The sequence below is a fragment of the Gasterosteus aculeatus genome, chromosome 17 (assembly GCF_964276395.1).
Source record: "Gasterosteus aculeatus chromosome 17, fGasAcu3.hap1.1, whole genome shotgun sequence".
Classification (NCBI taxonomy): domain Eukaryota; kingdom Metazoa; phylum Chordata; class Actinopteri; order Perciformes; family Gasterosteidae; genus Gasterosteus; species Gasterosteus aculeatus.
The window spans coordinates 301,617-315,872 of NC_135705.1; the positions used below are offsets into that span (position 1 = coordinate 301,617).

At 47.4% G+C, this 14,256-nt stretch overlaps 1 protein-coding gene across 1 annotated transcript in view; it reads right to left on the minus strand.

Annotated features, from left to right (window-relative positions):
- chd6 (chromodomain helicase DNA binding protein 6) overlaps positions 1 to 14,256 on the minus strand; it is a 46,699-nt gene that overhangs the window by 19,187 nt on the left and 13,256 nt on the right. The window contains exons 7-31 of the mRNA XM_078092594.1: positions 13,685 to 13,750; positions 13,536 to 13,600; positions 11,708 to 11,825; positions 10,727 to 10,813; positions 10,415 to 10,552; positions 9,865 to 9,986; positions 9,354 to 9,597; positions 8,745 to 8,921; positions 8,512 to 8,655; positions 8,312 to 8,410; positions 7,769 to 7,925; positions 5,007 to 5,217; positions 4,747 to 4,942; positions 4,270 to 4,434; positions 4,009 to 4,188; positions 3,801 to 3,911; positions 3,247 to 3,449; positions 3,078 to 3,158; positions 2,879 to 2,997; positions 2,282 to 2,441; positions 1,667 to 1,756; positions 1,460 to 1,563; positions 1,249 to 1,378; positions 1,025 to 1,097; positions 605 to 662 (exon numbers count right to left, since the gene is read on the minus strand). Of these exons, the coding sequence (XP_077948720.1) occupies positions 605 to 662; positions 1,025 to 1,097; positions 1,249 to 1,378; positions 1,460 to 1,563; positions 1,667 to 1,756; positions 2,282 to 2,441; positions 2,879 to 2,997; positions 3,078 to 3,158; positions 3,247 to 3,449; positions 3,801 to 3,911; positions 4,009 to 4,188; positions 4,270 to 4,434; positions 4,747 to 4,942; positions 5,007 to 5,217; positions 7,769 to 7,925; positions 8,312 to 8,410; positions 8,512 to 8,655; positions 8,745 to 8,921; positions 9,354 to 9,597; positions 9,865 to 9,986; positions 10,415 to 10,552; positions 10,727 to 10,813; positions 11,708 to 11,825; positions 13,536 to 13,600; positions 13,685 to 13,750 (3,298 nt within the window). The remainder of the gene's footprint in view (positions 1 to 604; positions 663 to 1,024; positions 1,098 to 1,248; positions 1,379 to 1,459; positions 1,564 to 1,666; positions 1,757 to 2,281; positions 2,442 to 2,878; positions 2,998 to 3,077; positions 3,159 to 3,246; positions 3,450 to 3,800; positions 3,912 to 4,008; positions 4,189 to 4,269; positions 4,435 to 4,746; positions 4,943 to 5,006; positions 5,218 to 7,768; positions 7,926 to 8,311; positions 8,411 to 8,511; positions 8,656 to 8,744; positions 8,922 to 9,353; positions 9,598 to 9,864; positions 9,987 to 10,414; positions 10,553 to 10,726; positions 10,814 to 11,707; positions 11,826 to 13,535; positions 13,601 to 13,684; positions 13,751 to 14,256) is intronic.

Here is a 14,256-nt window from a genome sequence, read left to right on the forward strand (position 1 = left end):
AAACGGACTAAACAAACCGCTATGCTAAGCTAGCTGCTAGGCTACTTCCAGCTCAACACACTCTGCAGTCTGCAGAGGACCACCACTGTGTCCCTAAAAGACAATGGTTTGAAAATGTCCTGCTTAATGTGAGGACATTGTTGTCACTTTGAACGAAGCCGCTAAATGACGGCGAGTTGAGAGCAAAGTGACGAGGACATCAGGAAGAGTCGTAGTTCAACATGCTCAACAAGTTCCAGCCGGTGGGATTCTGTCTCCGAGATGATCAAATGTGTGTAGTTTTGTGTTTAAAAAAACATTAACAACTGCATGGTCTAAAATACACACTTTCAAAATTGATTACTCATTACTTTTCAGATTTAAAAAAAATTAACATTCATTAAAAACAACATTGTAAAAATCACAACAACATTCATTAATCGCCATTAATCAAGATTAATGAATTTCAAAATGTGCGATTAATTTGTTAATTTTTTTAATCTATTAAAAATAATTGTTTATTTATCTTGATTTAAAAACACCATAATATTCTCACTTTTAACCCAAGGAGTAGAGAGATAAAAATGAAATGTTTAAACAATGTGGACGGTTCTGGTTGTCTCACCTGGACCGGTACTGTCTGGTTTGTCTGAGGTGTCGGTGCTGGAGCAAGTTTCTTCTTCCTGTTGAACAAAGAACATCAGACTTGTTTAGCTGAGAGCGATTAAATCTCAACAAGATACCCAAACACTATTTAGTTATGGATGACTTCCTCCCCACACACACACACACACACACACACACACTTATTTGTAATCTCTAGATAGTGTTCACATATAATTTGCCAAAGTCACATTAGTCTTGTAATTGGGTTTCATGTCAAATATAGTTTCAGGATTGTTGCGATACAAGTTGTTACTGAGACTGCAGGTCTATCATTATTATATTAATCGTTAGCTCAACACATTATTATTTCTAATATAGTAATGATTCTTATTATTAGAAAGGATTCTGATAGGGAATAAAGGCTGTTAGACATCCTCACCTTGCTGCTCTCCTCCTCTCCTCCTCCTGCTTTACTCTCTGCCTCCTCCTTCACCTCCTCAGCTTTGTTCACGCTGACAAAAACAACGCAAAGTTTGCACAGTGGTTTCTCACCATGGAAATATGTGAACATACATACGTAGAAATATACACAAGTATCATATTTATACTCATGTTTCTCTCCATGCAGCACGAGAGCTACACGTGTGTGTGCGTGTTCTCCACCTGTCTGCTAGCTCCGCCCCCCCCTCTCCTCCTCCCTGCTCAGCAGTCAGAGCTGTGACGTCTGGCATCCCAACTCTCTCCAGGAAACACATCTCAGGATCGGCTCGCATGGCGTTGTATCTCTCGTAGCCTGGTGAGCGACGCACACATTAACACACACACACAAACCATCACACACACTCACGCGGCACAGATGAAATAATAACCTCACCGTGTTTGTGGACTCCAATGAGGAGAGACTTGTCAGCTTCAGTATCCCACCAAGCAGCTGGGATCTCTATGTAGTCGATGTCTGGTAGAGACACCTCCAGTTTACTACACACACACACACACACACACACACACACACACACACAGTTAATATGTCCCATCAGAAGAAGCATCATCCATCGAGCAAGGTGTCGTCACAAGACTTTACCTGGCAGGTATTCCATCCAGAGCTTGATTGGCAGCTTCACCCAACACCTCCACCTTCAGGTAGTATAGCATCCTCACCCTCAGAAGCACCCTAAGAACAGACAGCGATGGGGGGGTTTATTCTACATCAGGTAGATCGCCTGCCATTCAAAAATATATATTGTATTATATTATATTTTCGGACACACGGGTCACCACGACCATCGACCGCGGAAGTAAACAGAGGTTAGCGGTGCTAATTAGCGATCGCTGCTTCCTAACAAATGTCAGCGAGCAGAAGGGGACGGATGCTTCTGCAGCACTGACGATCACGTGCTGACGCACAGATGCGGTTTGAAGTGATAACGGTAAAAGTAATTGTTAATTGTCACAAACAGAGACACTGGAAAGTCAACTTTCAATGGTTGAAACTGGCTAGTATATAGTTCCAATTCTAATGGTATGCCAGCATATATGATAAATGTAAGGTATACTCACTTTACATATAACACATCATTAGATATATGGCATTTTATGTGTGGGTAGATCGACATGACTTTTGAGCTGAAAAGGTGTGGGCGGCCCTGGTCTACATGGTAGCAGAGGACTTCCCACAGTTTGTGTCGTGTCTACTGACTTGTTGCAGTGCTGTTTCAGGTGCTTTTTGTAGCTCTCATCCTGCAGCAACACATCCGGGTTACAGTGGACCAGCCAGTCCGCGTTCTTCGCCTCAGGAACGTTTAGCTGGTTCTTCATCTTCTTCCCCTTCCGACCGCGAGGCACCAGAGCCGATAAGCCTGCAGCCCAAAAGACAAACTCATAAATAGAAAAGTAAACTACATAATACAACACAGCATCAGGGTTCATACACATTTTGACCAATGGATGACTTTTCCATGACTTCAAACTAAATTTCCATGACCAAAAACTGAGAAATCTTGGTGTATACACGAAACTAACAAAGTGAATTCCAAGGCATACACAGTGTTTCCCGTACCAATCAATTAGGTTTTTTTCACATTTACAATGATCCACTATGGAACCATGCTATGCTAGCCATGCTATCTTAACAATGCTATCTTTACCTTGCTACCTTAACGATGCCACGTTAACAATGCTAGGTTAACCATGCTATGGGAAACATGCAGCGCTAACGATGCTATGCTAACGATGCTACGCTAACGATGCTACGATTACGATGCTACGTCAACCGCAGTAGCAGGGAGACCATCACCGGAGTGGTTGAGCAGGTCCTGGTCCTCGCCCTCCTTGGTGGGTGTGATCAGGTCCCAGATGAAGCTCTTGATCTTGTCATCTCCTTTGTAGTGTCTCAGGCAGTAAACCAGCAGAGCCCTGAATCACAAACCACATCGATCCTTCACACCAGGGACAGACAAATGTCTCCCCTGGTCTAAGGAACTCCGCCTTCTTACCTGCAGATCGCCTCCATGTCTCTCTCTGTCAGGTGCCACTTAAAGCGCCCGTGGTTCATAATGTCCTTCCAGCGCCCCCACCTGGAAACACACGGGACATCGGGATGACAGGAAGAAGTGTTTGAGTGTGTTTGTGTGTGTGTGTGTGTGTGTGTGTGTGTCTCCGTACCCAAAGATGAGCAGGTTCTTCTCCACCCTGAAGCACTCGGCCCTCAGGTACCGGCGGCTGCGCTCCCCCAGGCGACGGGTCCGACACGGCCGGTCCTCGGAGTCGCTATCCAGCTCGGAGAACTCCATCAACTCGTCGTCCTCGAAGGAGTTGTAGTGGCGGGTCTGCTTCCTCACGCGAGGGGTGTCAATCACCAGGGACTCCTGCAGGAAGGGGGGGGGGGGGTATAGAATGTTATATTTAATGCTAAATATACCAAACTGCAAACTTATGAGGTGACGATGGGAGGGGTTCTTTAGAATTGTATGTGTGGGTATAGTATAACGCAATATATAATGTTAAGTACAATTGTATCTATAATTTTCTATAGTACATTATATAACAAGAAGGAGGAGAAGAGCGAAGGACACTTCTCTCCTCCATCTTTATGTTGAATTCTATTTATTCCTTCTGGTTTCTGTCCTTGGCTCCTCTTTCTTTGTCTCCTTTCGCCCTCTCCTCTTGTAATTTGTTTGTGTCTCCTTTACTCTTCTGGTTCCTCCTTCCTCTCTTACCTTTTCAGACTTGGAGTCTAGCTCCACCTCAGCAATCTTGGCCCATTTCTGCCAGAAGTTGGGGTCGTCCAGAGAAATGTCGGTCCTGTTGCCAGATGAGATGAAACTGGCCTGAGGACACGACAGAAGAAAGATGTTGAAAGTCACGACAACCTTCTCAGATAGGAGACTGTGTCTCCGGGTCTCAGTTCTGTTTCAGGACTCGTACCTTGGCGAACGTAGACCCTTTCCCCTCCGTCTGGATGGTGATGGTCTGGGTTCGTCTCTGAAGGATCTGATCGATGTCCTCCTCGCAGAACTTGGACCCCTCGTCCTCCTCGTCCATCAGCGCTCCGTAAGCTCCTTTCTTCAGAAGGTCCTCCACCTCAAGTTTGGAGAGCTGCTGCACCTGAAGGAGACACAGCGGTTAGCTTTGGAGGAGAGTCCTCCTGGCCATCCTGGTCCTCCTGGTTCTCCTGGTTCTGCTCACCCCGTTGAGGCTTCCCTTGCGGTTTATGTCCTGGAGGACGGCCTTGTCCAGGCCCAGCTTCAGGCTGGCCTTGTCAAACATCTCCCTCTCGTAGGAGTTCCTGGTGATCAGTCTGTAGACCTTCACGGCTTTGCTTTGACCAATCCGGTGACACCGCGCCTGAGCCTGAAGGGAGGAAACGTACCATTAATATCACCAGGAAGAGTCCCCACAATGCACTGGGGGGTAACTGAAGTCTGTGATTCTTCATCCTGAAATCTCTGTGAAACATCTGTAAGCAGCTGCAGTTTCATAATTAATTATTTGTGTAAAATATTTTCTTATGTTACTAATTTGGAATAAACTGTTAAATGCAGTAATTCTCATCTTAATATGATCAACTGAGCTTTTACTAAACTCGTTTTGACCCTTGACAGGTCTGAAATACAATATTATATACATATGTATATATAATATACATCGTTGGGTCGTTCTGACCTGCAGGTCGTTCTGGGGGTTCCAGTCCGAGTCGAAGATGATGCATGTGTCGGCGGCTGTGAGGTTGATGCCCAGCCCTCCGGCCCGGGTACACAGCAGGAAGACGAAGCGGTCAGAGTCCGGCTTGCAGAAGCGGTCAATGGCGGCCTGGCGCAGGTTCCCCCTCACGCGACCGTCAATGCGCTCGTAGGTGTACCTGCAGAGAAGGAGCCGTTATTAAGGTCCATCGTTACGATGGTCTCCTTCCCGCCGGAGCTCACCTCCTCTGGATCAGGTAGTCCTCCATGATGTCCAAGCAGCGGACCATCTGGGAGAAGACCAGCACCTTGTGTCCACCTGCCAGCAGTTTGGGCAGCAGCTTGTCAATCAAAACCAGCTTCCCGGCCGCCTGGATCATGGCCTGCAGCTGGAAGTCCAGCGCATCGGGACTGTGGTACTTCCTGAAGCTCTCCAGGATCTTCTCCTCCGCCCCTGAAGAAGGTCATCAAGAGGAGAAGGAGGAGACATGAGACGTTTCAGAAATTAGGAATCAGGAAACATTTATTGCCAAAATATGTCATACATACAAGGAATTTGACTTTAATAAAGTTAAAGATATTTAAAAAATAAAGTGCACTAGTGAACAAGTGACAAAGTGACGAGTGAGAAATGACAGTAAAGTGACATGTGCAGTGTGAAGGGGAGTGACCGGTGGGATGTTATAGTCAGTCAGTGGGGGACCGGCTCTGTTGATGAGCCCGACTGCCGACGGGAAGAAACTGTTGGTGTGGCGGGAGGTCTTAGTCCTGATGGACCTCAGCCTCCTGCCAGATGGAACGGGCACTAACAGGTTTTGTCCGGGGTGAGAGGGGTCGGCTACCATCTTTTTAGCTGCTTCAGAGACCTGGAAGCGAACAAGTCCTGCAGGGACGGCAGATTGCAGCCGATCACCCTCTCTGCAGAGCGGAGGACACGCTGCAGCCTGCCCTTGTCCTTGGCTGTGGCTGCAGCGTACCAGACGGTGATGGAGGAGCAGAGGACGGACTCCATGATGGCCGTGTAGAAGTGCACCATCATCGTCTTTGGCAGGTTGAATTTCTTCAGCTGCCTCAGGAAGAACAACCTCTGCTGAGCCTTCTTGGTGATGGAGCTGATGTTCAGCTCCCACTTGAGGTCCTGGGTGATGATGGAGCCCAGGAAACGGAAGGAATCCACAATAGTGACGGGGGAGTCACACGGGGTGATGGGGGAGGGTGGGGCTCTGTTCCTCCTGAAATCCACAACCATCTCCACTGTCTTCAGGGCGTTGAGCTCCAGGTTGTTTTCAGATCTTCAGTATAGGTCGTAGTGATGGGTATCCATACTGGTACTCCTATTGGTTCTGTTCCTTATCAATTGGTGTGGGTACTTATTAATACTCTTATTGGTTGTACTTATTAGTTATGTTGTTTTATTAAACCTCCTCTAATCAATGATGTCAGTGATCAGGCTTCATTGATCTTCATCATGCTGCTCCACAAGAAGATGTTTTTTACTTGTGAGGCTCTGATCCACTTTTGTGGAACCAGCTTCCACTTCCGGGGGGGCAGACACAGTCAGCTCATTGAAGGTAAAGACTTTCCTCTTTATAGCACTTATAGTTAGGGCTGGCTCAGGTTAATCTGGACCAGCCCTTAGATAAACTGCTATAAACCTAGACGGCCCTTCTATAACAATTCACATCTCATTAATCTCACTAATTCAGCTTCTTCCCCATCATGGTTCTATCTGAACCCTGTTCCTTCCATCACTATTATTGATAGTATTATATTAACAATACTGTCATCATAAACACAGCCCACTTTGCTTATTTCCTGAAGTTTTTATGTTTTCCCTCTGTTCGCAGGGCCCTGTTCCTCGTACGTGGCTAACTGTGTTAGCCGGATCACCTTCAGGATGAGATGACCTAGTTCAGGCTTTTCGGTTTCGCAAAGCTGGTTTGTCTAAATCACCACAGCAACACATCGAAAATCTTGAACCTGCTCCGGTGCAGCTTCATCTGAGCTGCTGGATCAGTTCATCACTCCTCCGGAAAAAAAGGGCAGCTCTCTTCCTCATTGATGAAGGAGCGACATCAGTTAGATGAACGTTTTATAGGGAGAGACTTCTCTGAGATCAAAGACCCGTTTAGCCGCCATGACGTCCTGTACGAGCGCTGCAGACATCTGTAGCGCTCGTACATTTCCCCGTTACGTGATGAACACCACACGCTGCAGCCGAGCGTCCACCGCAGACTGTCTCACTTACGGTCTCCCACTGTCTCTCATACAATGTCTAACACACTCTCTCATGTCTCCCACACTGTCTCTCGTACTGTACATGTCTGGGTGGCGCAGGAGTAGAGACGGAGCGCTGGGAACCGCAAGGTTGGTGGTCCGAGAATGTAAAAAGCTGTGAGTTAAAAGCGTCAGCTAAATGACCTGTAATGTGATGTACACTGTGTTGCTATGCAGAGAACATCTGGAAAAGCTGCTCTTCGTAAAGTTCAGTTGGTTTATTTGTTGCTTAATAAACCTCTGGATGTTCCACATTTTCTGAAAGAGTTGAGATCATTATTCTCTTTGGATGATGACGCTCTCCTTTAACTTTATTTGACGTTATACGGTTTTTAAAAAATCCTGTTTTCGGTGATCGACTCTTCCGCCTTCAGACGCAAGACGTGCACGATGGTGGTTTTGTGTTAAGGTGGTTACATCCCCTGGATTACTACTCTCTGTATTGTACATATTTTAGGTTCTGTACACATGGCATCCATTGCAGTCTGTCCATCCCTGTGGTCGGGCTCCTCCTCGGTCTCTACCTGAGGTTTCTCCCCATCAAAGGGTTGTGAGGGTTTTTGGGACAGAGGATGTCGCTGGTGTTCAAACTGTAGCGCCCGCTCAGGCAAATTTGTAACTTGCAATTTTGGGCTAAACAAAATAAAATGAATTCAAAATGGAATTGATCACATTTGAGAGAACCAGTGTGTCGACTGGAGAAACATCTTCTCTTTGCGGAAGCTCACCTGTAATGAGGTACGGGTGGTTGCAGCACTTGCGGAGCTCCATCATGGTATTGATGAGGTTGGGCATGTTGTGCTGGTTGGCTCCTTTGGACAGGAAGGAGAAGTTCTTCTCTAAGATGGCTCGGTAATACTTCTTCTGGATGTTGGTCAGCTCCACCTGCGAGATGTAGTGAACCCATGAACCCACAGATCTACAGCTCGCTCTTCCAGGTCCCCCACACCCAAGCTTCACACCGTCTCCACACAAAGGTCCATCCTGAGCCTCCATCCCAAGCTCCAAAGACATGAACACAGACACTGGACTCCTTTAAGATGGAACTAAAACCGTTTTGACTTTGTGTTAAATCACTGTCAGCTATTTCTTTTTTTAATATAGTTTGTTGTTATTACCATTACTGGCTCGGTGGCACTTTTTACAAATAAAACAACACTATTGTGTTTTGATCACATCCTCCACAAGAAAATCATCAAAGAACACCGAAACACATCCGCGAGAAGAATGAATGAAAGACTCAGAGAACCGTTTACTTTGTAGGATCTCACCTCGATGATGGTCTCCTCTTTAGGAGCCAGGTTCTTTTCTACATCGTCCTTCAGCCTCCTCAACATCATGGGCTTCAGAATGGCCTGCAGCTTTTTCACCTGGAGCAGATGAGATCAGATGAGAGAGTGAGACACTCAGCTGCTCACATCTCATGGAAACACTCCTGTAAAGAGCTCCACCTGTCGACATGAGTATTCACCTGCTCGTCTGTTTTCAGGTCTCCGAACTCTTCCAGGAAAGTGCTCTCTGAAGGAAACTGCAGCGGCTCCAGGAAGTTCAGCAGGCTGAACAACTCCTCCACGGAGTTCTGGAGAGGGGTTCCTGTCAGAAGAACCTTGTGTTCCTGTGGGAGACAGAACGTAGAACCCGTTGCTTCTCATTAACTGAGAACATGAGGTTTATTCAAACAAAACAGCCTCTTCCCCTACTGACCAGGTTCATAAGCTTCAGCCCTTCCAGCAGTTTGCAGTTCCTGTTCTTCAGGCGGTGAGCTTCGTCGATGACCACGCAGCGCCAGTGGAGCTTCCTGAGCTCGGGACAGTCGGCCATGATCATCTCGAAGGTGGTGATGAGTCCGTGGAACTTGAGCACCCCGGGGATAGTGTTTCCCTGAGATGGTAATATTTATACAGGATATATCATTACAATTCTTCAGCACCCCGTCCCTCCTACAGAACCACGTCCCTCCTTCAGAACCCCGTCCATCCTTCAGAACCCCGTCCCTCCTACAGAACCCCGTCCCTCCTACAGAACCTAGTCCCTCCTTCAGAACCACGTCCCTCCTTCAGAACCCCGTCCCTCCTACAGAACCTAGTCCCTCCTACAGAACCACGTCCCTCCTTCAGAACCTAGGTCCTCCTTCAGAACCCCGTCCCTCCTACAGAACCTAGGTCCTCCTTCAGAACCCCGTCCTTCCTACAGAACCCCGTCCCTCCTACAGAACCTAGTCCCTCCTTCAGAACCACGTCCCTCCTACAGAACCTAGTCCCTCCTACAGAACCCCATCCCTCCTACAGAACCCCGCCCCCTTTAGAACCCTACCTGCACGTCTCTGTAGAACATCTCGTACTGATGGATCATCTGCCGGCTGATCTGGGATCCGTGGTAAACAATGACGTTCATGGGGGTCCAGGTACGGAACTCCCTCTCCCAGTTTGTGATGGTGGACAGGGGGGCGATGATGAGGAAGGGGCCGCGGATCCCCATGCTGAAGATCTCAAACAGAAAGGTGATGGACTGGATCGTTTTTCCTAGACCCATCTCATCCGCCAGTATGCAGTTCTTCCTGGAGGGGAGACGGAGACAGAGTCTTTAACCAGAAGACGGGTGGAGACACAGCTGGTCACACAACACAAAGAGAAGCAACGGTACAAACTCACATGCACTAAAAAGCACGCTCACGTGCACTAGCATGCATCAAAAGGCCATGTGGTGCATTCATTTAAATATCAGATTATTTGTGGAACTGATGTGTAGATTTTATATTCATTTTATAATTAGTTCCCCATAATAACTAAATGTAAACTAATGCGTGTGCGAGAGCAGCACTCACCGGTTGTACCAGTTGAAGAGTAACCAGTTCATTCCCTCTAACTGGTACTCTCTGAGCTGGTTCCCATTTCTGAAATCTCTGGTGTTGTTCAGCTTCTGCCACTTCTCTGGAGGAGGACGATCCTGCAACGCAAGCACGTGGAAACCTTTTATCAGATATGAGGAGCGGGCAAACCATCAGACTGTAGAGCTCCTGGATTCTTTGGGTTCCATCACAAAGGAGATTAAATAGCTGTAGAGTATTAGATTAGATTATTAAGGCTTCCCTTCCCCACTGGACCACGAGGAGACACCTGAAGAGGTTTTAAGGGAAAACAGTAGAGAACCCAAAGACGTTGTCGCTGTTTCCCTTGGGATGTTTTCGTCACTTGATGCAATAGCTATCTATTTATCCCGCATCTTCTCAACAGTTCTATCAGGTCAGTTGATGTGTTGAGGCGTTTTAGCAGCTGGTTCTCCTGCTGGAGGAGCAACCCAGTCACAACTCAGTGTTGAGAAAGAAACCCAGATGTTTTATTCCGTTGTTTTCAGCTTGTTCTGGTTCCACTCACCATGTGTCTGAGGTCTGCTGGCAGTTTCTGGATGTGCTCAAACTCTTTGATCTTCTCTGAATCCAGGTCCTCCTGCAGCTCCCAGGTAGCCTCCTCGTATGAGAGACTGCACCACTTCACCAGGTAGTGGGTGACCTCCTACAACAGCCCGCACAACACATCCCACAGCGTTAGCAGATGTTAGCTGGAGGTAGCGGATGTAAGCACCAGGTGTTACCAGCTGTTACCAGGTGTTACCAGGTGTTACCTGGTCACCTTTGTGTTATGTAAAGTTACCTGCTGTCATCACAGCTGATTTTGTGTGCTACCCACCTCTCCAGTCTCAGTGTCCGTGGTGACAGCCACCTCCAAGATTCGGTCCACTTCCACATAGTCCGGATTAAAGATGTCCTCATCGGGCTGGAAGACGGGACAGAAAGACAACAAGACGATGTTGATTGATTGATTCCTCATAGTGGATCAAGTCAGATAACAATTTTATAGAATACAAAATAAGCAAAAAACACCAGCGATCATTAATGAAATGTGTTCTTTATTCTAACAGTGATATTTATTTTGGTTTCTCCATATTGTTATTGAGCCACTGTCATTTATTTGTGTTTGTGACTTGACTAGAGGAAGAGGGGGCTGTTGCACAAAAGTAGAAAACAGAAATCCAGGATTAGTGAAAAGCAGCTTGACTTAGTTTGATCTTAATCAGTTGCACGTTTGCCGAGTCGGGATGAGGAGGAGGAGCTTAGTCCATCCAGGTGCACACAGCTGGGATCCGTGCACGTTCACGGCTTAAGTAGACCACGGCGTCCATCACAGAGCTACTGATGCACAGATGGAGAAGACGCGCGCGGCATATTTGTCACCTGCTGAGCAGCAACTAATTATGGAAACTTCTGAGGAGGTGAAGACCCTAATATGCAGAAAAGGGAAACCGGCAACTGTAATTAAACAGAGAAAAGTCTGGCAGACAATCGCTGACCGACTGAATGCGGAAGGGTTTTAGTGCTGTTTGTGTGCTGGTGTCTTTAAGTAGCCTACATGGAATATTCCTCTGGAAATTTCTAAAAAAAGTTGAAAAAAAAGTCGAAAAAGTCTAGCTAGTATTGATACTTTCAGGTGTTGCTCTATCTGCTGTAGTGAAACACTGAAGAACAAGAACACACTTTCCACATTCGTTCTGAGCTTTGATGAAGACAAAAGGGGTTGACATGATGGTTATCCATCAAGGAGTTGCCTTGGTTACGGCAGGTGAGAGTTTACCTGTGGGCCTTTACAGACTGCATTGGGGTTGTCGGTTACCTCAGTGAACAGGTGCTTCATCTGGGCCTGTTTGGTCCTGAAGCGCTTGATCTTCTGGTGGATTCTGGGATCTTTCTCAAGCTCCTCCAGAGTGGCCCACTTGCAGTGAAGGTAGGAACTGGACCAACACACACAGCACAGCTTTGTCAGTGTGAACGTTTCCAAAGATCTCTTAGAGGTCTACACAGAGATACAAAGCGGGGTTCCATCTTATCAAACACACAAGGGCCACAAGGAGGTCTGAGCAGTTCATCCTCCTAGCCACCAACATGGATGAAGATCCTGATCCCTCTGCTGTAAAAAGTTAAAAACAGGGAGGAGCAGCCATGATGCTCCCACTGAGCATTGGAGTGAGAGCATTGATTCATTGTTGTTGCTATGGTGACGCGCACGTTTTGACTCGGGAATTCACGAATCTACAAGTGGACGCAGAGAAAGGTCAGTACAGCGTCCAGGTTGCATTTAATCAACCACCACAATAATGCTCAGGAAAATGAACAATGGTATTATATTAATCTCATCTATGGGTTAGATTCTACAGATAAAACAGGAGGAGGAGCTGAACCTCAACACGTGTCTTCCTCTGGTCCTGCCAAGCAGCTCGTGAGTAGGGATGGGTATTGTTTGGCTTTTAACACCGGTGCTAAAGCGATACTTTTAAAGGACAACGGTGGCACAAAACGACCATTGACAGCATTAGAGAAGGTTTTTTTTAATGCCATGGCAATTTTTTCTTCAAAATTAACAATACAGTAGCTCTTTAAAGCAAGCATGCCCACACTTTTCCGGCTTGCAAGCTACTTTTCAACCGACCAAGTCATGGCGGCGATCAGGCGAGCGAGTAGTAGCGGTAACCAGCTCTCTGTCCGCTGGCACGTCGTGCACAGTGAGAAGTGGACAATTGGAAATGTGAAGAAAAAAAACCTACATATGAGTGAGGTCACAATGAACTTTGAACTTTCATCACTTCCACTTAATGAGACGTCACGTCCACAAGGAAGGAACGATTCCCACAGGGTCCCTAAATTGCACTGAAACACCACGGCGAGCGGCCGATGGCTGCTTCAGCAGGAGACAACGTCTCTGCAGGTCAATCCGCCTGTGGCGCCCCAAATGTCAACTTTGCAGCAGCTCCTCCCTCTGGAGCTCCTCCACCAGCAGCTCCTCCCTCTGGAGCACTTCCACCAGCAGCTCCTCCCTCTGGAGCTCCTCCACCAGCAGCTCCTCCCTCTGGAGCTCCTCCACCAGCAGCTCCTCCCTCTGGAGCTCCTCCACCAGCAGCTCCTCCCTCTGGAGCACTTCCACCAGCAGCTCCTCCCTCTGGAGCTCCTCCACCAGCAGCTCCTCCCTCTGGAGCACTTCCACCAGCAGCTCCTCCCTCTGGAGCTCCTCCACCAGCAGCTCCTCCCTCTGGAGCACTTCCACCAGCAGCTCCTCCCTCTGGAGCTCCTCCACCAGCAGCTCCTCCCTCTGGAGCTCCTCCACCAGCAGCTCCTCCCTCTGGAGCACCTCCACCAGCAGCTCCTCCCTCTGGAGCTCCTACATAAACGCTAAACAAAGAAGATCCCCACAAACGCTGCTCCAGTGACCTCAGAGGGTCTCCAGACCTGCTGCTTCACATGAACGTCAACCATCACAGGCTGTTGGAGATACTAGAGGTTAGAACAACCACAGCCTTGCTCAGGGGCAGTGGGACGGTGATCCGCTGTGGTTCTTTAACCGGCCCGTTGCTTCTTCTGACCAACGATGTGAAAGCTGGGAGCTCATCATCAGATACCAACTAATCAGTTAGTTGATCAACTCATGAAGATAAACAGATGAAACTCACAAGTTTCTGTATTTGACATAAAACTCCTCCGCCTCCTCCACTTGGTCCTCTGGTGATGAAGAAGTCTGGAGAGGAAGAGGAGGATGAGCATTTAGAGTGAGTAGATGTGTCTAGATGTGTGTAAGTGCGTATGTGTGTGTGTGTGTCACCTCTTTCTTCACTGGTCTCACAGACAGAATCTTCTCGATGATGTTGGCTTCGTCCTCCGGTGGTTCCTGAGGGAGAGAAGACATCGGCTGACTAAGTGCAGTTCCAAGCCACCATCATCATCCTCCTTATCATTCCATCACACGTCATTCATCTGACGCTTTTATCCAAAGCGACTTACAATAAGAACATTTCAACCATAAGGACACAAACTCAGAAGAACGAGAAACAACAAAGTGCAATTTCATTAAATAAGCCGCTTTACAACTTGCTGTAGATAAGAACCATTATAAGTCCAATGTAAGTGCTGCAGGTAGTTAGTGTGTTAGTGGAGGTAGAGTGTGAAGAGGTGTGTCTTTAGTCTGAAGATGTGAAGGCTCTCTGTGGTCCTGATGTCTTCAGAGACCTCCTTCCACCATTTAGGAGCAGGACAGCAAAGAGTGGAGATCTAGTCGAGTGTTTTGCTCTCAGTGAGGAGGAACAAGCAGTTTATAACGCGCAGTTATCATCATGCTGATCACCCTCCTCATCATCATCCTCATCACCATCATGCTGATCTGACTTCAGTCTAAAT